Raw genomic sequence first — 22539 nt, forward strand, 5'->3', positions numbered from 1 at the left:
GTCACCCAGTCGGCCTGCTTTCCCGGCTGCTCGGGATCTGCCAGGGGGGAACTAATGGCGGCTAAGCTACCTTGGTCCACACCGACTACAGGGGCCTGGCTAGCTGTAGAATTTTCCACGGTGCGGAGCCGAGTCTCCAATTCGCCCAGCCTGGCCTCCAAAGCTACGAATAAGCTACACTTATTACAAGTACCGTTACTGCTAAAGGAGGTCGAGGAATAACTAAACATTTCACACCCAGAGCAGAAAAGTGCGGGAGAGACAGGAGAAGCCGCCATGCTAAATCGGCTAAGAGCTAGTAGCTATGCTAAGCTAGCGGATTCCTAAAAACACGCAAAGTGAATAATGTGTAAATAATTTAGAGGTGATTCAGCAGAAGGAGTGCTTTAGTTAAGGCATGTAAAGATTACACTGGGAAACAAATCGTAATCTAGATAACTAGATCAATCTAACTGCGCAGATTAAACAGCTAACAGATACAGCAAAACACCGCTGTGCTCCGGAACAGGAAGTGTTACAATACCGCAGTGAGAGCCAACCACCAGTAGAGGCAAGCGAGGCAAATATCATGGATAAAGTGACAAGAAGAACCAAAACCACTTACTTATGGAAGGAAATATTGTCTCCCTTGTTCCTCTGTTTGTGGCTTTGCCAACATGCGCAGCTTTCCGGCATATTCCACCTGTTTCTTGAACTTCTATGCACGCAAATCACTAACTTGCCCAGAATTAAAATGGCGACCACGCCTCCTTACTGACAGTATTTACTTAATGGTTTTCATTGTGCTGTTGTTCTTATTTTGAAAGTTCAATACGTGGACTGATATGTTAAACATGGTGCGAATTTACTGAACAAGTAGTAGACTTTTTTTTTGTTTTGTATATTGTTCTGCAAGCCACTTTTAATTACAAATTCATCCGCACACACCTGAGTTTTCATTATCCTTCATTTGTTTGGCATTTTTTGTTGAAAATTTAGCAGGTGAACACTGGGTGTGTTTAAAACAATATTGTTGGTGCTCTTAATTCATAATGTGAAGTAAAACAGCATGCCATGTAAAAGAAACAGTTTTATTTTTGCTTAATAAACTGTACTATGTAGTCAAGACTATTTCTATTTAGTTTCTTTTGTCTGTATTAGCATATTTGATATTGGAGTAATCCAGAAGTAATTGAAAGTAATCAAATTACATTACTTTATTATTATGGTACTTGGATTATGTTACTGATTACATTTTTCAACAGGTAACTAGTAACTGCATCGGAATATATTTTTAAAGTAACCCTCCCAACCCTGGAATTCATTAATCATTTTTACAGTCAGTTCTCTTGACAAAAGTCAGGGGATGGATACATAAACATTTCCAAGTCATTGAATATTTCTTAGACTTAATCAGCCCCGATCCCAGGCAGATCGTGAGATCTGTGTTGGGAAAGTGAAGTGCACGGACCCACGCCAGGGGGCGTAAATGAACGGCCAATAGGAAGTCAAATAAATGACAATTTATTATGCAAATGTGCAAACAAAACCAAATACGCTTCAGTCAATCAGTAATCAAAAAGGTGACGCGTGGGCAGGCCCGAGGGTAGGAGACGCCTATGCAGAGGAGAGCCGGAACCCATGAAGTTCCACCGCCAACGGAGACCTGCAACACACCAGAGCCGCCAATTCCCCCAGGTGGCCACCGCTCGTGGCTGTCAGACCCGGTACTGCTGGCAGGAACAAAAACAGGTTAAGGGTGGGTGTGTGAACACCCAGCAAACAGTCAGCAACTCACAGTAATCCTCTTGTAGGAATAAATCCAGATACTCCCAGAGTGCAGAGGAAAAACTGGAGGACGTGCAGTGTCAATTGTTATACTTAGTAAGTCAAAAGTGAGGAGTGGAGACGCCAACTCCTCCAACTTCCACAAACTCGGCTACAAGCTGCAAGTATAAGTCACAACTGCAAAGACTTCATAAACAATGAATGTGCGAATGGCACAAAACGGCTGAGAAAGTTTACCTGCGTGGTAAGCTGATAACTCGGCAGAGTTATGGTGTCTCTCCCAGGTTCTTATGGATGTGGTGATGAATAATGACTGGCAGCTGACAGCCAAAACGGTGCACCTGGAGGATCCAACCGGTCCGTGCGCCCTCTGCCGGGCAAAAGGTGCCAGCATGGCAGGGCGCCATCTGGTGGTGGGCCAGCATTACCTCCTCTTCGGCGGCCCACACAACAGGACCCCCCCCTCAACGGGCGCCTCCTGGCACCCGACCCGGCTTGTCGGGGTGTTCCCTGTAGAAATCCGCCAGGAGGGCGGGATCCAAAATGAAGCTCCTCTTCACCCAGGAGCGTTCTTCTGGGCCATAACCCTCCCAGTCTACCAGGTACTGGTACCCCAGACCCCTCCAACGTACATCCAAGAGCTTCCTGACGGTCCACGCCGGTTTGCCGTCGATGATGCGGGCAGGAGGCGCACCGGTCCGGGGGTGCAGAGGTCCGATGTGTGATACGGTTTGATTTTGGAGACGTGAAAAACAGGGTGAATCAGCAGTGAAGCAGGGAGTTGAAGCTTCACAGCGGCGGGGCTGATCACTTATCTTAAACAGTCCAATGTAATGGTCGGTGAGCTTTGGTGAGTCGGTCTGAAGAGGGATGTTTTTATTGGATAGCCAAACCTCCTGCCCGGGCTGATAAGCTAGGGCTGGGGCTCATCGGCGGTCCACATGGTCCTTAGCCCGTGTCCGGGCCTTCAGGAGAGCAGAGCGGGCTTTCTTCCACACCCGACGGCATCTCCTGAGGTGGGCCTGGACCGAGGGCACCTCGACCTCTCCCTCGACAGCTGGAAACAACGGGGGTTGATACCCCAAGCAGACCTCGAACGGGGAGAGGCTGGTACAGGACGACACTTGGCTGTTGTGTGCGTACTCGATCCAGGCCAGGTGTTGACTCCATGCCGTCGGGTGCGCAGATGTGACACACCTTAAGGCTTGTTCTAGGTCCTGGTTAGCCCGCTCTGCTTGACTGTTTGTTTGAGGGTGGTACCCAGACGACAGGCTTACCGTGGCCCCCAGCTCCTTACAGAAGCTCCTCAAGACCTGCGAGGAGAACTGAGGACCACGGTCTGACACTATGTCCGTCGGGACATAGTGTCCCAGACTCCCTGCGTCCCAGTCTTACCCTGGGATGCAGGGAGACCCGTGACGAAGTCCACTCCTATGTGAGACCAGGGGCGACGAGGCACAGGCAATGGCTGGAGGAGCCCCTTTTCTGGCTGGTGTGTAGCCTTGCCCCTGGCGCAGATGGTACATGCCCGGATGTAGTCCCTAGTGTCGGCTTCGACTGACGCCCACCAGAACCGCTGCCGGACCACTGCCACGGTTCTTCGCACCCCTGGATGGCAGGAGAGCTTGGAACCGTGGCAGAAGTCCAATACGGCAGTCCGAGCATCTGGTGGGACGTACAGCCTGTTGGGAGGACCACCTCCGGGATCTGGGTGTCGCGTCAGGGCCTCCCTGACCACTCCCTCCACGTCCCACGTGAGGGCTGCGACGATAGTGGATTCCAGTATATGGTGTCCAGTGGGTCCAACAGCCTTGCTCCAACTTCCTCTTCATGCACCCGGGACAGGGCGTCAGACCGGATGTTCTTGATCCCGGGGCGATAGGTGATCTTAAAGTTGAAGTGTCCGAAAAACAGTGACCATTGGGCTTGTCTGGGGTTCAGACGCTTAGCGGTCTGGATGTATTCCATGTTCCGATGGTCAGCGAGAAAAACAAATGGGACCACAGCTCCCTCCAACAGATGTCTCCACTCCTCGAGGGCCTCTTTCACCGCCAGGAGTTCCCGATTGCCAACGTCATAGTTCCGTTCAGCGGGGGTTAACCTGCGGGAGAAGTAAGCACAAGGTGGAGAACACTATCAGACTTCCTGCTCTGGGACAGCACAGCTCCTATTCCTGAGTCAGAGGCATCCACTTCAACAATGAACTGGTGGTTAGGATCGGGCTGCACCAGAACTGGTGCAGTCGAAAACTGGTGTTTCAACTCCCTAAACGCGGCTTTGCACCGATCCGACCAGGTGAAGGGGACTTTTGTGGAGGTCAGGGCTGTAAGGGGACTGACTACCTGACTATAGCCCTTAATGAACCTCCTGTAAAAATTGGCGAACCCTAGGAACTGTTGCAGCTTCCTACGATTTACCGGTTGGGGCCAATCTCTCACCGCCGCTACCTTAGCCGAATCGGGTGCGATGGAGTTGGAGGAGATGATAAACCCCAGGAAGGACAAAGAAGTGCGGTAGAACTCACACTTCTCGGCCTTCACAAACAGCCGGTTCTCCAATAACTGCTGCAGGACCTGACGGACATGCTTAACATGAGTCTCAGAGTCCAGGGAGAAGATGAGGATGTCGTCTAGATATACGAAGACGAATCGGTGCAGGAAATCCCGCAGAACGTCGTTAACTAAAGCTTGGAACGTCGCGGGGGCGTTGGTGAGGCCGAACGGCATGACCAGGTACTCAAAGTGACCTAAGGGGGTGTTAAATGCCGTCTTCCACTCATCTCCCTTCCGTATCCGAACCAGATGATAAGCATTTCTAAGATCCAGTTTTGTGAATATTTTGGCTCCATGCAGAGGTGTGAACACTGAATCCAGTAGAGGTAACGGGTATCAGTTGCAAACCGTGATCTCGTTCAGCCCTCTATAATCAATGCATGGACGGAGACCGCCGTCCTTCTTGCCCACAAAAAAGAAACCTGCACCTAACGGAGATGAAGAATTTCGGATTAGCCCGGCAGCTAATGAGTCCTGGATGTAGGTCTCCATTGATTCGCGTTCAGGACGTGAGAGGTTGTACAGTCTGCTGGACGGGTACTCAGCTCCTGGAACCAAATCAATGGCACAATCATACGGTCGATGCGGGGGCAGGGTGAGTGCCAGATCCTTGCTGAAGACATCAGCAAGGTCATGATACTCAGCCGGCACCTCCGTAAGATTGGGGGGACTCTGACCTCCTCTTTAACTTCATCGCCGGGTGGCACCGAGGATCTTAAACACTCCCGGTGGCAGGTTTTGCTCCATTGAGCCACAACCCCAGACGGCCAGTCAATCCGGGGATTGCGCTTAACCATCCATGGAAATCCCCAAATAATCCTGGAGGTAGAAGGTGTTACAAAGAACACAAACTCCTCCCTGTGATTTCTAGAGACAACCAAAGTTAAAGGCTGTGTCTGGTGTGTGATTTCTGGTAGTAGGGTGCCATCTAGTGCCATCTTGCCCCGAAGCAAATTAATTACATAAGCCACCCGGCTGTGGTCTGACGCGTACATCATGGTGCGTTGCGAAAAAAAAACAAGCGCGCACTGCGTCAAGAAGTCTGCGCACGTTTCGACACAACCCCCGTACGGTTCCGGGGGGCTAATGTAAGCTTCGGGTGACGGGGGAGGGGGGAGACCTTTGAACGACCACTGGATTTTCTGTGTTTAGCGACAGTGGCTGCAGCCGTGCCTGACGCGCACGTCTCCACCTGAGCGGTGAGAGCCTCCATCCTATGGCTGAGGTGAATGTCCTGCTCGGTTAATAGATCCAACCGAGCAGTGAGGTTGGTGAGAATGTGATGCAGCTCACCCAACGTACCTCCTGGTGGAGGCTGCGCACCTTGCATCTCCATTGGCTGTTCAATTGGTGGTGAACGCCCCTCTGAGTCCATGACATGGCCGAGTTATCCTGTTGGGAAAGTGAAGTACACGGACCCACGCCAGGGGGCGTAAATGAATGGCCAATACGAAGTCAAATAAATGACAATTTATTATGCAAATGTGCAAACAAACCAAATTGCTTCAGTCAATCAGTAATCAAAAAGGAGACACGTGGGCAGGCCCGAGGGTAGGAGACTCCTATCCAGAGGAGAGCCGGAACCCACAAAGTTCCACCACCAACGGAGAAATGCAACACGCCAGAGCCGCCAAGTCCGATTCCCCAGGTGGCCACCGCTCGTGGCTGTCAGACCCGGTACTGCTGGCAGGAACAAAAACAGGTTAAGGGTGGGTGTGTGAACACCCAGCAAACAGTCAGCAACTCACAGTAATCCTCTTGTAGGAATAAATCCAGATACTCCAGAGTGCAGAGGAAAAACTGGAGGACGTGCAGTGTCAATTGTTATACTTAGTAAGTCAGAAGTGAGGAGTGGAGACACCAACTCCTCCAACTTCCACAAACTCGGCTACAAGCTGCAAGTATAAGTCACAACTGCAAAGACTTCAGAAACAATGAATGTGCGAATGGCACAAAACGGCTGAGAAAGTTTACCTGCGTGGTAAGCTGATAACTCGGTGATGAATAATGACTGCCAAAACGGTGCACCTGGAGGATCCAACCGGTCCGTGCGCCCTCTGCAGGGCAAAAGGTGCCAGCATGGCAGGGCGCCATCTGGTGGTGGGCCAGCAATACCTCCTCTTCGGCGGCCCACACAACAATCTGTCCAGAAATGTTGAAGGCTCTGAGTATGGAGAGACTGTCTTGGATGAGACGTTTCTTCACCAGTGCGTTGAGGTCCAGGACAGAGTCTACGGAGTGGCAAACTGGGGTGGTGGTCCCTATATAAAAACAAAAAGAGGACCAGAGAGTGTGGGGCATCAAACTACTCAGTCTCCCTGGTAAAGTCTACCCTAGGGTGCTGAAAAAGAGGGTGCGGCAGATAGAAGGGATTGCTGTTGTTATTCCGCCTTTCCCGCGCATGTGCACACAGACCGGTAGGCAGAGCAGAACGTGCTTTGAAGTTGAACTTTTTAATGCGGTCCAAAAAAGACACCCGTGCACAGTCTGGTGTCGCCAGCCGACGGTCCCCCCTAAAAATTGGTCCGCCCTGCCTTCACTGCACAGCATCATCAGCCGCGGTTCACTGATTATCACCTCATTCTTCTGCTCCAAACTGCACTCCATCTGTCTCAGTGACAGATATCTGAAGCTGATACCTGAAGTTTTTGTGTTTTCCTCTGCAGCGTGAGTTTGGATGTTCACCGTACACCAGCAGCATGACATCATGGAGCCTTCTGTCCCTGATGTTTTTCTATGTAAGTTTCATGTAATGCTAAATTCGTTGTTACTCATAAACCTGCAGTATCCTTTTTTGTCAGTATTTTGTCAAGGCGTTTTCAAGCTTGCAGTCTTTAGTTTGTCATCTTTGCATTACCTGATAACTACACAACAGCTTATCAAATTAATGGTTGTTGAAAGGTTAAAAAATTATATACAGACTTTGGACCTCAAGCTTTCTGTTTGGTATAAAATTTGTTTTGCCAAAAATGACGGGTAATAGTTGTCATAGGCATGAAGACAGTAAAAGCTGTGGTTAGGCTGACATTTGACCCAAATGACCTTGACCTTCATCCAATGTTTGACTTCAGGCTGACCTTGCCAGGGCAATACTGCCGTTTATATGTGCTTGAATGCGAGCGCCTTCATTGATTGCATGCTCAACCCTGACTCTGCCCAGGCAACTTAACCTTTCACATGCACTCACATGTTCAATTGCTTTTTTTCATGCCTTTTGTATGCCCTGTCAAAGTTGGACAGATCCCCAAAACCCACTTTTGACCAGACACACACATCCCTGAGATGGTTTCATCAAGAGGCATGGCCAACAGTACATTTTATTTGTTACAGCACTTCCAGTCAGCCAGCTCACTTGTCATACCAGAACAGCTGAAAAGACCTGTTACTTTTCCCCACCTTTTGCACCAATTAATCTGAGGAGTTGATCGGCCCTGCTGTTTAACTCTAAGTTTTTCTTCGTAAGGAGACTATCAAATGGCTTCGCCAAAATCCGGTCCACAACATTCAAATTGTCTGCCATTATGTGCAGCTCGCTAGCTGGGACTGGCGCGAGGCTAGTGTGAAGTTTGTCCGCCTGTGAGTGCTTGTGACGGTGGAGGAGCTCAGCAGCACCCACTGCTCGGTAGGGACAGAAACTGCGATAGAAGTCAGAAAGAGTGATAGAAGTCAGTCTCCAAACACAAGCAGCTACAAAAAAAAAAAAAAAAAACACCAGAAATAGAAGCTCGATTTGTCGCTAGTCATTTTTAACAAAGAAAATGCCGCTAAGAGGATTAGGAAAGTCTGCGGTTCAACTCAGAACAGAATGAAAATTAAAAAATGCTCCCACGAGTGTTTACACCAAAAGATCGCTGATTCGCTCATTTCACTGTCAATCAAAAAGGGATTCAGCCTCAGACAGATCATCCAATCATCATGCAGAAGCTGATTCTGACAAAAAGTTGAGCGCATTGTAGCGCTATTTAGTCAATGACATGTACACACAACAGTATACTAGGTCTATTAGAAAAGTATCAGACCTTAGTTATTTTTTTCAAAAAACGATATGGATTGAATCACGTGTGATTACATCAGACTGCCTGAACCCTCGTGGGCAGCGAGACAGGCGAATGACGTAACCGACCGTGTCTTGAGTGAGGAGTGGCCCACCCTCTCGTCGTTTTTTTTCATTGTTTTAGGAATGGCTCAGAGACTGCTGCTTTGTTTGATCAAAATTTTTTCAAAACTGTAAGGCACAACTAAGTGGACACCATTCGATAAATTCAGCTGGTTTTCGGTAAAAATTTGAACGGCTGATGAGAGATTTTGGTCTGGTAGTGTCGCCGTAAGGACGGCCCACGGCGCCTGACGGCGATCTGCACTTCGAGGCGGCAGCGTCTCGAAGTTTCAAGTTGAAAACTTCCACATTTCAGGCTCTGTTGCCCAGTAAGTCATCAGAGAACAGAGAACTTTCAGAAGAAGTCGGCATGAGGAGTTTATTCGGACATTCCATTGTTAACGAACATTTTGTAATGAAAAGAACGTGCGGGCAGAGTCGCATGTCGGTGCCGGAACCCGACCGCGGGGGGTCGCGACAGGAAAAACACCTCCGTTGAAACCTTAACGGGCAAGCTGGAATATGCCCAAAGCTGTTAAACAATTTCTGTGACTCACTTGTTGAAAGCCATCAAAAGCCGCCTGAATTTTACAAATGGTTTTCAACACGGAGGTGTTTTTTCCTGTCGCGGCGCAAACAGATTCACCGAGTCGTCACGGAAACGACTCGGGGAATTTGCGCAGCAACGTCTTTCATTACAAAATGTCCTTAAACAGTGGAATGTCCGCATAAACTCCTCATGCCCGGCCTCTTCTGTATCTTCTCTGTTCTCTCACGACGTCCTGGGTCAACAGAGCCTTAAATTAGGATGATTTCAGCTTGAAACAGACCGACGACAGCGCCTGGAAGCGCTGCAGGACGTCCCACTCTGTGGGAAGTCCTTACAGCGACAGAAACACCCCATAATCTCTCATCAGCCGTTAACCTTTCACCGAAAACCAGCTGAATTTCTCGACTAGTGTCCACTCGGATATCCCTCACAGGTCCAGAAAAAATTTTGATAAAGCAACGTGTGCCGTCTCGAGCAGCGTGTGAAACAAAGGAACTCAGCCGAGAGGGCGGGACCACATCTCACTCAAGGCCTGCCCACAGGGAAATGACGTCACCGACACGCGGAAAAAACTCACGCATGGTGCACGAGGGTCAAGCATGATTGGTGTAATCGCATGTCAATCAAATCCATATAGTTTTTTTTTTTATAAAACTGCCGGTTAGTTTTATAAGATACCTCGTATATTTGATCACTTATTTTTTGACATTTTAGGGGAAGCTGAGCTTCCCTTGCAGTCTTAGAGCAATCGCCTCTGGTATAGACACTGGAATAAGAAATAAATGAATAATTAGACATTTGGCCCCAATGAATTTGAACTTTGCAAAACAAGTCAAAACTTCACCCACATATTAAGTCCAGCTGCAGAAAATTCAGTGTTGGAACTGGTGTGACTGTTTCCACTGATTTTTCTCTGCTAGGTGTTTCAAGGCAGCATTGACCTGTCAGTGGGGAACTGTGTGAATTATCTCCTAGACAAAGAATGGGTATGTATCTACTATTTTATATTCATTGTTAGTTTTATTTATGTTTCCAATTGGCTCATTGGCACTAAACCATTTACTGCTGAATGTTGCACAAAACAGTGAATGTTGCACACTGATGCACGATTATGTACATAGGCCATTACACAAGTATATTTTATATTTCCCCTTATAATGTATATTTCCATTTTAGTTCATTGCTCTGTTATATTCTATTGTTCTTACCAACATGCTTATTTTATGTTATTTCTTTTTTTCCACTTATATTTTGATATTTATACTTAGAGTAATTTATATATATATTTGGGCATCCAGTGTGGGCAGCAAAGTAAGAATTTCATTGTACAGGAAAACATGTTTCTTTACTGTGCATATGACAATTAAAGCTTTGAATCTTTGAATCTGAATCTTGAATTCTGTCCCAGTTTAAATAGCAAAAGCACATGAATGCATTCCTGTACATGAAACACATGAATGAGAACACACACACACAGTGTGCATGTGCACACCTATGCAAATAGCATCAGGTTGAGGATATAACCCACTAAATTAAATAAATAAATAAAATCCTGCTCTCGGGACAAGTGCTTGTGTAGAAAATGCCTAAAAGTGCAGTCACTGGATTTTTCACAAAATTAACAACATTTACTTTGTGTTACAATCTAGCTGTCATAAAAGTATATTTCTAAGTTTTTTTACCTTTTTTTTTTTTTTTTTTTTTCTCTTGAAGCATTTCTTGTTGTGGTCATGAAATAGCTTGGTGACATTTAGCAGACAACCTGAAGGAGGAAGTGCATTAACAAGACTCAAAGTTCACTGCAACCAGAAACTCAAATTCCTCACAACTGGGTTTTTGGAAGTTAACTTGAATGTCATGATGGGAAATTGAGTTTCCCAGTGTGTCGTATCCTCTTGTTACTACACTCTTGGAAATGAAATGTTAAATTAAGAAGAAAAAAAAATGAGAGCAGAAATGTATTAAATCTAAGAAATCAATTGTTTCTGGCTTCTGACTTTTGTTTGTTTGTGTTTGGTTTATTTCAAGATGGAAAATCCAGAAAAAGATGGAGGAAAGATCTACCTGGTGAACCACAACCGAGAGGTAATTTGCAGAAACAAGTGATTGATTAAGAATCTCTTAAAACATACAGTATCTTAATGGAACATGGCGTGCACAGATTTGATTTCATGTTTTGGCTTCTCTATGCAGCACACAGTGGACTGTAGCATAGAGAGAGAGTGGAACAAGACCAATAATATACATTTGCAGAACATTTTAAACGACTGCTTTAACAGACAAGTGAGCGGCTGAATGAGATTTGTTTTTGCAATGTCATTTATTGCCATTTCTTTTTCCACAAACAACAGTATTTACTCCTGTTTATTTCTTGTTTTGTCTTTGTGCAACAGAACATTAGTCATCATTGTAATCATTCACAGGAGAGCGTCAACCCGACTTTAGTGTCTCAAGCTCACTTCAACTGCATGATAGCCAAAGCAAAGAATCTCACCAATAAAGTTAAAGGTAACAGCCCTCAAACATATGAATGATTGTTGGTGACTGATGATAGTCTGAGTGATTGTGCTTAACAACACAGTAAGGGTCATGGGGGTGCAGCCTATCCCAGCAGTCACAGGGCATAGGGCAGGGTACACCCAGGACAGGAATGCTATCTGTCATTTCCTGAAATATTGAACTTTTGGCCCATATTTTTGAGTCTGATGCATTTATTCATGCAGACATGAATAATAAAAGCAAACCCACATCCCGTAACAGTTTGTATTGTCAGCACTCTTCAGCTGTTGAATGGGAGTCAGCTGAAATCAAGTCTGGGAGCATGTGCTGGTGCCGCGCTATACTACATCCACGACACCACGGAGCCACTCCAATTCCTGGATGGCAACCAGCCGGGCAGACAACGGTCCATTGCCACATGTAATTTTTTTTTTTATCTTAGGTACACTTCAACTGTGAAAGACAGAATCTAAAGAAAAAAATCCAGAAAATCACATTGTTACCTCCGCCAAGGAGGTTATGTTTTCAGTCGGTTTGTTTGTTTGTTTGTCTGTTGTCAGCATTATAACTCAAAAGGTTTTGAACGGATTTTGATGAAATTTTGTGGAGTGGTTGGAAATGACAAGAGGAACAAGTGATTAAATTTTAGTGGTGATCCGGATCACGATCCAGATCCCGATAATAACGCGTTAGCATGTCTATGGCATTTTCAATGTTAAAAGTTAGCATTAAGCAGTTGCAGCTGTCATCACGTTCGTGTGCATTTGTTTTCAAATTGTAATATTTCTTAAATTTATTTTTACCTCCGCCAAGGAGGTTGGAAATGACAAGAGGAACAAGTGATTAAATTTTAGTGGTGATCCGGATCACGGTCCGGATCCCGATGCTAACATGTTAGCATGTCTATGGCATTTTCAATGTTAAAAGATAGCATTAAGCAGTTGCCGCTGTCATCACGTTCGGGTGCATTTGTTTTTAAATTGTAATATTTCTTAAATTTATTTTTGTTTATATATTATTAATCTAATGATTATTATATACAATTTTAGAGAAACAGACAAAAAGAAATAGATCACTGTGCCAAGGATGGAATCTCTTTAGGGTCAGTGACCCTATGGCCTTGGCGGAGGTTTGCAGTCTCTGAGTGCTTCTAGTATGATTTTGAAATAATTAATTTGCATTTTATTGCATGAAATAAGTATTTTATACAACAGAACCTACCATTTGGTACAGAAACTGTTGTTTGCAATTGCAGAGGTCAGACGTTCCTGTAGTTCTTGACCACGTTTGCACACTGCAGCAGGGATTTTGGTCCACTCCTCCATACAGATCTTCTCCAGATCTTTCAGGTTTCAGTTTCAGCTCCCTCTAAAGATTTTCTATTGAGTTCAGGTCTGGAGACTGGCCAGGCCACTCCAGGACCTTGAAATGCTTCTTACGGAGCCCCTTCTTAGTTGCCCTGGCTGTGTGTTTGGGGTCATTGTCATGCTGGAAGACCCAGCCATGACCCATCTTCAATGCTCTTACTGAGGGAAGGAGGTTGTTTGCCAAAATTTCGCAATACATGACCCCATCCATCCTCCCTTCAATATGGTGCAGTCATCCTGTCCCCTTTGCAGAAAACACCCCCAGAGTATGATGTTTCCACCCGCATGTTTCACAGTTGGGAAGGTGTTCTTGGTGGTGTTCTCATCCTTCTTCTTCCTCCAAACACAGCGAATGGATGTGATACCAAAAAGCTCTATTTTGGTCTCATCAAACCACAATGACCTTCTCCCCATGCCTCCTCTGGATCATCCAGATGGTCATTGGCTAACTTCAAACGGGCCTGAACCTTGCGTGCCCTGCAGGATTTTTTTTAATGCAAATTTTTATTGTTTTTTTATTATTTTTTCAAAAAAACAAACAAAAAGAACAAGCCTCAACAAAATTGACAATGATGCATTTGCACATTTGCAGTATTAGTGAGGGTATTAAATTAAGTCAATGTGAACAATAACAAAAGAAGAAAGTATTTCCTCCCCCATCCCTGCAACAAAAAAGGGGTGTTGTTAATAATTAAAAATAGCCAAGAAACTACAATTACTCAAAGTAATTGTGTTGTCAAAGAGACTGGAATAGTTTCAAGAAAGATCCCCAAACCTTCTCAAATTTACCCTCTTTCCATTGAAGCAAGAATCTGATTTTCTCTCATTTTAAACAGGACGTGATGTCAGTCAGCCTGAGCGTGAGTAGGTGGAGAAGCTTCTGTCCACCTGAGCAGGACGGCTCATCTGGCCAGAAGGGAGGTGAAGGATAGGATGTGTTGTTTGTTCTTATTTAGAGTAACTCCTCCCTCTGCAACACCAAACAGTGCAGTCAGAGGGTCAGGGTTCAGATGTGTATCCAGTGCACAAGAAAAAGTCTCAAAGATTTTGCTCTAGTATTTGTTCAGACATGAGCAGGACCAGAACATGTGTGAGGAATGCTTCGGCATGTTTACCTCTCACACCGTACGGACTTCTGGATACATAGAGGATAGTTTCAGTTTAGAGATATGACCTCTATGCACCACTTTGACCTGGATCAGACAATGTCTAGCACACATAGAGAGCTGGCGCTCACCAGTCTGAATATGGAGGACCAAGATTCCTCTAAAATAGAGGATCCCAGATCCTCCTCCCAGGCAGCTTTGATTTTATCTGAGGAGGCACGCTTCAAGTCCAATAGTTGCCCTGCTGGATTTTAAATCATGAAGGCGTCGTTTGTTACTAATGTAATCTTTGTGACTGTGGTCCCAGCTCTCTTCAGGTCATTGACCAGGTCCTCCTGTGTAGTTCTGAGCTTTCTCAGAATCATCCTTACCCCACAAAGTGAGATCTTGCACAGAGCCCCAGACCGAGGAAGATTGACAGTCATCATGTTACTTCCATTTTCTAGTAATTACGCCAACAGTTGTTGTCTTCTCAAGCTGCTTACCTGTTGTCCTGTAGCCCGTTCCAACTTTGTGCAGGTCTACAGTTTTGTACCTGGTGTCTTTACACAGTTCTTTGGTCTTGGCTATGGTGGATAAGTTGGAGTGTGATTGAATGTGTGGACAGGTGTCTTTTATACAGGTAACAAGTTCAAACAGGTGCAATTAATACAGGTAATGAGTGCAGAATAATGAATGAATTTATTCGGCACACACATACTTAACAAAAAAAAATCTCGTAAAACAAAAACCCGTAAACAATTTCACAGTTTTGTGCAGCCGAACGGGTGTAGGCAGAAGCAAAAGCTTATAAACATCCACTCCTTTTGTCATTAAAAAAATAAAATAAAAATAAATATATATATATATATATACACACACACACACACACACACACACACACTCTCATAACAAGTACCAAAAAAGAAAAAACAAGCACAGACAGTATAGATTAATCAGTGAACTAAAATTTCTCAACACAACAGAACAAACAATAGTGCACAACACAAAATAAAAAAAAAAAACAACAAACTCAGTTAACCTAATTCTTCAGACTATAACAAGTAATTATATTGTTTTCATAAAGTCTTTTTAAGAGAACTAACACGCCAGATGGCTTAAAGGTACCTGACAGCTTCTTAAAGAAAAATTAACAGGTCTGTGAGAGCCAGAATTGTTGTTGGTTGGTAGGTGATCAAATACTTATTTCATACAATAAAATGCAAATTAATTATTTAAAAACCATACAATGTGATTTTTCTGGATTTTTTTTATATTATGTATCTCACAGTTGAAGTGTAGCTACAATAATTATAATTTAGTTTGTATGAACAAATTACAGACCTCTACATTCTTTGTAGGTGTGAAAACTTGTAAAATCTACAGTGTATCAAATACTTATTTTCCCCACTGTATCTACCACAGCCAGGGTGTCCCCTTAGCCTTCTCCAGCTACTGGGGTCCTCAGCACTCAGGCACCTGTGTGCTGGTTCATGCTCAGAGAAACACACCACATGGCCAAAATTTTGTCTGCTTCAACATTTTGGGTTGAATGAGACAAAGGAACACCAGAGGACATGCCCAGCTCTCCACAATTTCTCTTATACTCACTTGACTGGTAAGCACTGAAAGCCGAGATAGGCATGTCCCAACTTGTCCTCTGACACTCCGAAACGGAGGTGTTCCTTTGTCTCGCTTCATCAGCGAATCGGTCGTGACGCGCGAAGCCTCCGCGCGGCTTTCCATGACAAAATCTCTTATTAAAAGTGAAATCTGCCGGAAAATGGCTGATGTCCAGCTCTTGTGATAACCAGAGAAATTGCACACGACGGTCCCGGCTCCACACAGCCATCTGTTTAGAAATGATGTGGTGGTTTCTGCCTCTCGATGGCGGCTCAGAGCGCGGCGCACCGTGCGCTGTCCTTAAAGCTGTAGTAGCAGTCCTTATTCTCTGTGAAGCCCGTAAAATTTTCACCGAAAGCCAGATAAATTTTTCGAATGGTTTCCAGCTGCCTGTCTCTAACAGTTTCTGAAAAAATTCTGATGGAAAAAAAGCCCAAATCATTCTGCCATTTCCTCGCAATGAAACAATGACAAGAGGGGTGGAGCAGTGCTCACTCAAAGCCTGCCCACAGGCGAATGACGCAACCGACAGGCGTGGAAAAACTCACGCATGCGCACGAAGGTTCAAGCTTGGCTGATGTAAAAACATATGAATCAAATCCGTATAGTTTTTGAAAAAATAAAAAGGTACGATACTTTTCTAACAGACCTTGTACTAGGAAATCAAGTTTTTTCTGTTTTTTAATGAGGCTTTTAATTTTAACATTGAATGCTTTCTATAAATGGTAAGAAAAAAAACACATTAGAATTTTGTTCATATAGGAATGTGTCATGTTCACTGTGAAATCACTTAAAATTGTATTATTTCCTTGTTTTTTTACAGAATGTGAGGAGTTAGGTGAGTACACATGCCATGTTATTTGTGGGTATACAGTTGTATGGAAGGTTTGGGCACCCCTAATGATTTTCCTTTCTAAATCATTGGTTGTTTGGATCAGCAATTTCAGTTAAATATATCATATAGCAGACAGACAAGCAGGGGTGGTGGCCAAAGCAGGGGTGGTGGCCAAGTGGTTAATGTGCTTGGTTTCAGTGCAGAAGGTTCCGGGTTCAAATCCCACCCCTGCCACATTTCTCCATGTAATGTGGAGTTGCGTCAGAAAGGGCATCTGGCGTAAAACCTGTGCCAATTCAGCATGCAGATCCACCTTTGATTTGCTGTGGCGACCCTGAGTGCAAACAAGGGAGCAGCCGAAGGGACTTTACTATATCATATAGCAAACACAGTGATATTTGAGAAGTGAAATGAAGTTTATAGGATTTACAGAAAATGTGCAATAGTTCTTTAAACAAAATTAGGCAGGTACATAAATTTGGGCACCCCAACAGAAAAAAATACATCAATATTTAGTAGAGTCTGGATTCTGGTTGAAGGTATTTTGGGCCATTCTTCTTTACAAAACATCTCAGGTTTGTTGGTTTCCAAGCATGGACAGCCCGCTTAAAATCACACCACAGATTTTCAACAATATTCAGGTCTAGGGACTGAGATGGCCATTCAGAACGTTGTACTTGTTACTCTGCATGAATGCCTTAGTAGATTTTGAGCAGTGTTTAGGGTCGTCTTGTTGAAAGATCCAGCCCCGACGCAACTTCAACTTTGTCACTGATTCATCAATCAATCAATTTCAATCAATCAATTTTTTTATATAGCGCCAAATCACAACAAACAGTTGCCCCAAGGCGCTTTATATTGTAAGGCAAGGCCATACAATAATTACGTAAAATCCCCAACGGTCAAAACGACCCCCTGTGAGCAAGCACTTGGCGACAGTGGGAAGGAAAATCTCCCTTTAACAGGAAGAAACCTCCAGCAGAACCAGGCTCAGGGAGGGGCAGTCTTCTGCTGGGACTGGTTGGGGCTGAGGGAGAGAACCAGGAAAAAGACATGCTGTGGAGGGGAGCAGAGATCAATCACTAATGATTAAATGCAGAGTGGTGCATACAGAGCAAAAAGAGAAAGAAACACTCAGTGCATCATGGGAACCCCCCAGCAGTCTAAGTCTATAGCAGCATAACTAAGTGATGGTTCAGGGTCACCTGATCCAGCCCTAACTATAAGCTTTAGCAAAAAGGAAAGTTTTAAGCCTAATCTTAAAAGTAGAGAGGGTGTCTGTCTCCCTGATCTGAATTGGGAGCTGGTTCCACAGGAGAGGAGCCTGAAAGCTGAAGGCTCTGCTTCCCATTCTACTCTTATAAACCCTAGGAACTACAAGTAAGCTTGCAGTCTGAGAGCGAAGCGCTCTATTGGGGTGATATGGTACTATGAGGTCCCTAAGATAAGATGGGACCTGATTATTCAAAACCTTATAAGTAAGAAGAAGAATTTTAAATTCTATTCTAGAATTAACAGGAAGCCAATGAAGAGAGGCCAATATGGGTGAGAATATGCTCTCTCCTTCTAGTCCCCGTTAGTACTCTAGCTGCAGCATTTTGAATTAACTGAAGGCTTTTCAGGGAACTTTTAGGACAACCTGATAATAATGAATTACAATAGTCCAGCCTAGAGGAAATAAATGCATGAATTAGTTTTTCAGCATCACTCTGAGACAAGACCTTTCTAATTTTAGAGATATTGCGTAAATGCAAAAAAGCAGTCCTACATATTTGTTTAATATGCGCTTTGAATGACATATCCTGATCAAAAATGACTCCAAGATTTCTCACAGTATTACTAGAGGTCAGGGTAATGCCATCCAGAGTAAAGATCTGGTTAGACACCATGTTTCTAAGATTTGTGGGGCCAAGTACAAAAACTTCAGTTTTATCTGAGTTTAAAAGCAGGAAATTAGAGGTCATCCATGTCTTTATGTCATGGATGACCTCTAATTTCCTGCTTGCTTCCTGATTCATGAATATTGTTCTCAAGAATCTGCTGATATTGAATGGAATCCATGTGACCCTTAACTTTAACAAGATTCCCAGTACCTGCACTGGCCACACAGCATGATGGAACTACCTCCAAATTTTACTGTAGGTAGCAAGCACTTTTCTTTGTATCCTGTGTTCTTTTTCAGCCATGCGTACCACCCCTTGTTATGTCCAAATAACTCTCAGACCCCCTCCCCGGTTAAGGCTGGGTTTGAAAGGGGAGGGGACCCCTGGGGAGGGGGAGGGGGTCTGAGACACGCTTTATCCCCTGTTTACAATGGGGTACTCAGGTCAAAGCAGTTTCAGTCTTTTGTTTATGGTAATGAGTCATTCACGTCATCAGCAGAGTCGTCAAGGGAGCCATCAGGAGAGGGTCCATCCCATCATTAGGAGGGACAGCTGCCCTGTCATTAGGAGGGTGCTAATTAGCACAATAGGTGCTAATTAGAGCTATTGTTTAGTCACTAGCCTATAGCAGTCTGCCTCTCGGTAGGAGGGGTCTGGTTAGGTTTAAAATTCCAGCTTTTGTGACTTCTGATTACTTTTCTCTACAAGAGTCAAGACAGAAGTCAGACCACCAGAGCAAGAATTTTAGCTGAGGAAGCTAAAATTTGAAGCGAAACGTCCTCGTGTCAAGCAACCCACTCCAGTCGAAGATTCAAGCTTCTCTACTATGACAGCTGAAATGTGTGAGATAGCTTTTTGTATCCTTCCCCTAAACCATGATGTTGAACAATCTTTATTTTCAGGTCATTTGAGAGTTGTTTAGAGGCTCCCATGTTGCCATTCACTAGAAGAGATGCAAAGAGGGGAAACATTTGTAAATGCCCCCCTTAAATACCCTTTCTCTTGATTGATTCACCTGTGTAAGGAGGTCAAGGGTCTGTGAGCTTACCAAACCAATTTTGTGTTCCAATAATTCGTGCTAAATGTATTCAAATCAACAAAATGACAAGGGCGCCCAAATTTGTGCACCTGCCCAATTTTGTTTAAATAATTATTGCACACTTTCTGTAAATACGAGAAACTTCATTTCACTTCTCAAATATCAGTGTGTTTATTTGCTATATGATATATTTAACTGAAATTTCTGATACAGACAACCAATGATTTATAAAAGGAAAATCATGAAAATTATCAGGGGTGCTCAAAATTTTGCATACAACTGTATTTGGCAGGATAAGTTTTCATTACTTTTGTAATTCATTAAATGATTATTTTGTATATATAGCTATTATTTACAATGTAATTGAACATTTATCTATTGTCTTTCAGAAACAGTATGTAAATTCATATTAGAACCAACATGGACAGGTAAGTAAGTTTTATTTAAAACTGCTCGCCAACAGAAATTCTACCTTTGTGTGTGTAGTAGTGGTGTTGGTGGTACACTCTGTTCATTTTATGGACTCAGGTTACTCTGAGTCACTCACTAAAGTGATCTGGTTTACTTGAGTCAATGTTGCCCCCCCCCCCCCCCCCAAAAAAAAATAAATAAATAAACTAAACACGTGTGGATTCACCCATGGCAAGGATGCACATATGTATTATTAAGATATTTATTTTAAAATTCCACACACCAAAAAACAAACAAGCAGAACTTAAACACAAATAACAACAAATGGAACAAAAATGTATAATGTGGAAATCAATTATCAGTTAGCCAAAATTAAATTATGTTAAATGCAGAACATCAAGTAAGTAGTACCAAAAAAATGCAAAATGTGCTTAAGTTATATAAGCTGAATATTAAAGGATTATTATCCAACTGCAAGGTTTGTATGGGGAAATATCAGACAGATGTGTTGTCATTATGGCCCAGGCGTTAGCGAGGTCTGTGCGAAAAACACGGAGGTCTGATATCCCGTACAGACAGAGCAAGCCAAGTTAATAACATATATATATATATATATATATACCTCCATGAAGAACTTGCTAACAGGTGATTACAGGTTATTACAGTTATTAGTAACAGGTTATTAGCTGATAAGATTTTAATCTGTGTGTGTGTGTTTTTTTTTCCGGATGCTGTTTAGATATTTATAGAGTATGTTTATATTTGTTTGTTTGGTTCCTGGTTTGTAACGAAAATATGCATTGCGGACCGATTGTCATGGCAACCTATCTGGATACGGGAAAATATCCGGTAATCATCCAATCAGAGCGCATGTAGCGTCGCAGCCATATAACAAATAAGAATAAAATACAAATATAAAACAACAGCAAGAAATGCAACAAAAATTCAAAGTGTACAAATTAAATGTAGATTAAGAATTAAAGATTACATAAACAAAATCAATCAAACTGAACAAAATGTGCAAGAAGTATATAACTATCTACATAAATATACAAAAGTGTGCAAAAAATGCACATCATCTATGCATCTATAAAACTCTCCATGGCCTAGCCCCACCTCCTCTGGAGGAATTTATTAGACATAGAGATCCTAACCTCAGGACTCGGTCTGCTTCTAGAGGGGACTGTGGGGTGCCCCTCAGACGAACTGCCACAGGACAAAACACCATCTCTGTGAAGGGTTGTACAAACTGGAACAGCCTTCCAACAAGGATATGAGTCCCACCCTGAGTGTTCTTAAAAAATAAGCTTAAAAAATGGCTCAAAAACAATCAAACCTGTCAACACAGGTGAGATGCATTGTACATAATGTTTTGTTTTAATTTATTCATTGTAATTGTTTGTTGTGTGTCTGAGGACTACAGATGGAAAGTAGCTTTTAGCTAAATCTGGCATATTTACACTGAGGCATGAAAATGTACAAAGCGTTCATTAATGTGCATTGTCATCAAATAAACAACAAATAAATAAATAAATGATGCATATGCTGCTTCCATCTATATGTTGGCATTTAAAAATACCAACTCATGCACTTTGAATGTGCTGAGGCTGCTCCTCTTGCTGGTAATGATTTGCCATTTTAGAAAAAACATGCTCAGTACTGTTGATGATAATCATCATCATCATCATCATAGGGAGGTGATGGTCTAGTTTGTTAAGCTGTTGGGCTTGAGACCAGATCAAATCTCAGTCTGACCGGAAAATCACTAAGGGCCCTTGGGCAAGATCCTTAATCCCCTAGTTGCTCTCGGTGTGTAGTGAGCATCTTGTGTAGAAGCACCCTGACATCAGGGTGAATGTGAGGCATTATTGTAAAGCACTTTGAGCATCTGATGCAGATGGAAAAGTGCTATATAAATGCAGTCCATTTGCCATTGAATGTACATAAAATATATCAGCCACAGAACAAACACCAGTGTGTTTAACCACTTTTTTTCAATATTTAACTTATTACTTTGACTCACTGACTGCAGTGAAGTCAGTGAACCGAGTCATTGAACTCGCCTTGTGCGCTTAGCAGCAGCAGCCAGAGGACTCCTAGGATCTGGGTTAATGGAGACCTCGGGCCCATGATTCCTGATTCAGTGTGAAGATTTGAATCATTAACCCCGGTGATTCAGGAAGAGACCAACTGTAGTGCACAGTGTATAACCCACTTATTTCAATGTTCAGAATGTGAACGACGTGTATTTGTGGCACCTTTGCCTGTGTGTCTAACATGTAGTGTGTAACTTCTTCAGCTTTATGTTTTTCTGACACCTATGTACATTTTTGTTTAAACCTCTTTGCTTGTCTGCAATTTTTGATTTAGCTTCAACAACTACCTCCAAGCAACTGACAACAACGCAGCATGGGCTAAGAACTACTACTACTCCATCAACTACTGCAACAACGGTTACATCACCAACAAATTCAACTGATAAAGAAATTGATCAGGATATACATTTCAGCAAAGGTAAGCATCGCTGATGCCAGTCAAACTTAATCATAGGAAACAATGTAATGACAGCTTTAAAAATATATGGATATTTGCTCATACAGTATATACATACAGTATACTTTTATAATGGACCAAGTCTGTATATTGCTGTGTTATCACTTTAGTTAATCAGAACATGATTGACTTCTTGCTGATTTTGCCAGTTCTGGAATCCACTTCAGTGTTTGCCAAATTCCTTGACCTTTGCCAAAATGAATTCTTAAGGATAATTTGAGGTCACCATTCATTGATGTATCAAGTTTGGTAGAAATCAGCAAAAGGACCTGGGAGGAG

At 43.4% G+C, this 22539-nt stretch overlaps 1 protein-coding gene across 4 annotated transcripts in view; it reads left to right on the plus strand.

Moving 5' to 3' along the window:
- Positions 1-22539, plus strand: part of LOC117528585 — a 52686-nt gene that overhangs the window by 6306 nt on the left and 23841 nt on the right. The window contains exons 2-9 of one of the 4 annotated variants that reach the window (XM_034191212.1): positions 6986-7057; positions 9886-9951; positions 10994-11050; positions 11159-11248; positions 11359-11473; positions 16363-16377; positions 19686-19724; positions 22078-22221. In XM_034191212.1, the coding sequence (XP_034047103.1) occupies positions 7019-7057; positions 9886-9951; positions 10994-11050; positions 11159-11248; positions 11359-11473; positions 16363-16377; positions 19686-19724; positions 22078-22221 (565 nt within the window). In that variant the 5' untranslated portion in view covers positions 6986-7018. The remainder of the gene's footprint in view (positions 1-6985; positions 7058-9885; positions 9952-10993; positions 11051-11158; positions 11249-11358; positions 11474-16362; positions 16378-19685; positions 19725-22077; positions 22222-22539) is intronic. The other 3 variants (XM_034191213.1, XM_034191214.1, XM_034191215.1) reach the window with 3 other exon arrangements.

Source organism: Thalassophryne amazonica, chromosome 16 (assembly GCF_902500255.1).
Source record: "Thalassophryne amazonica chromosome 16, fThaAma1.1, whole genome shotgun sequence".
NCBI classification, from domain to species: Eukaryota; Metazoa; Chordata; class Actinopteri; order Batrachoidiformes; family Batrachoididae; genus Thalassophryne; species Thalassophryne amazonica.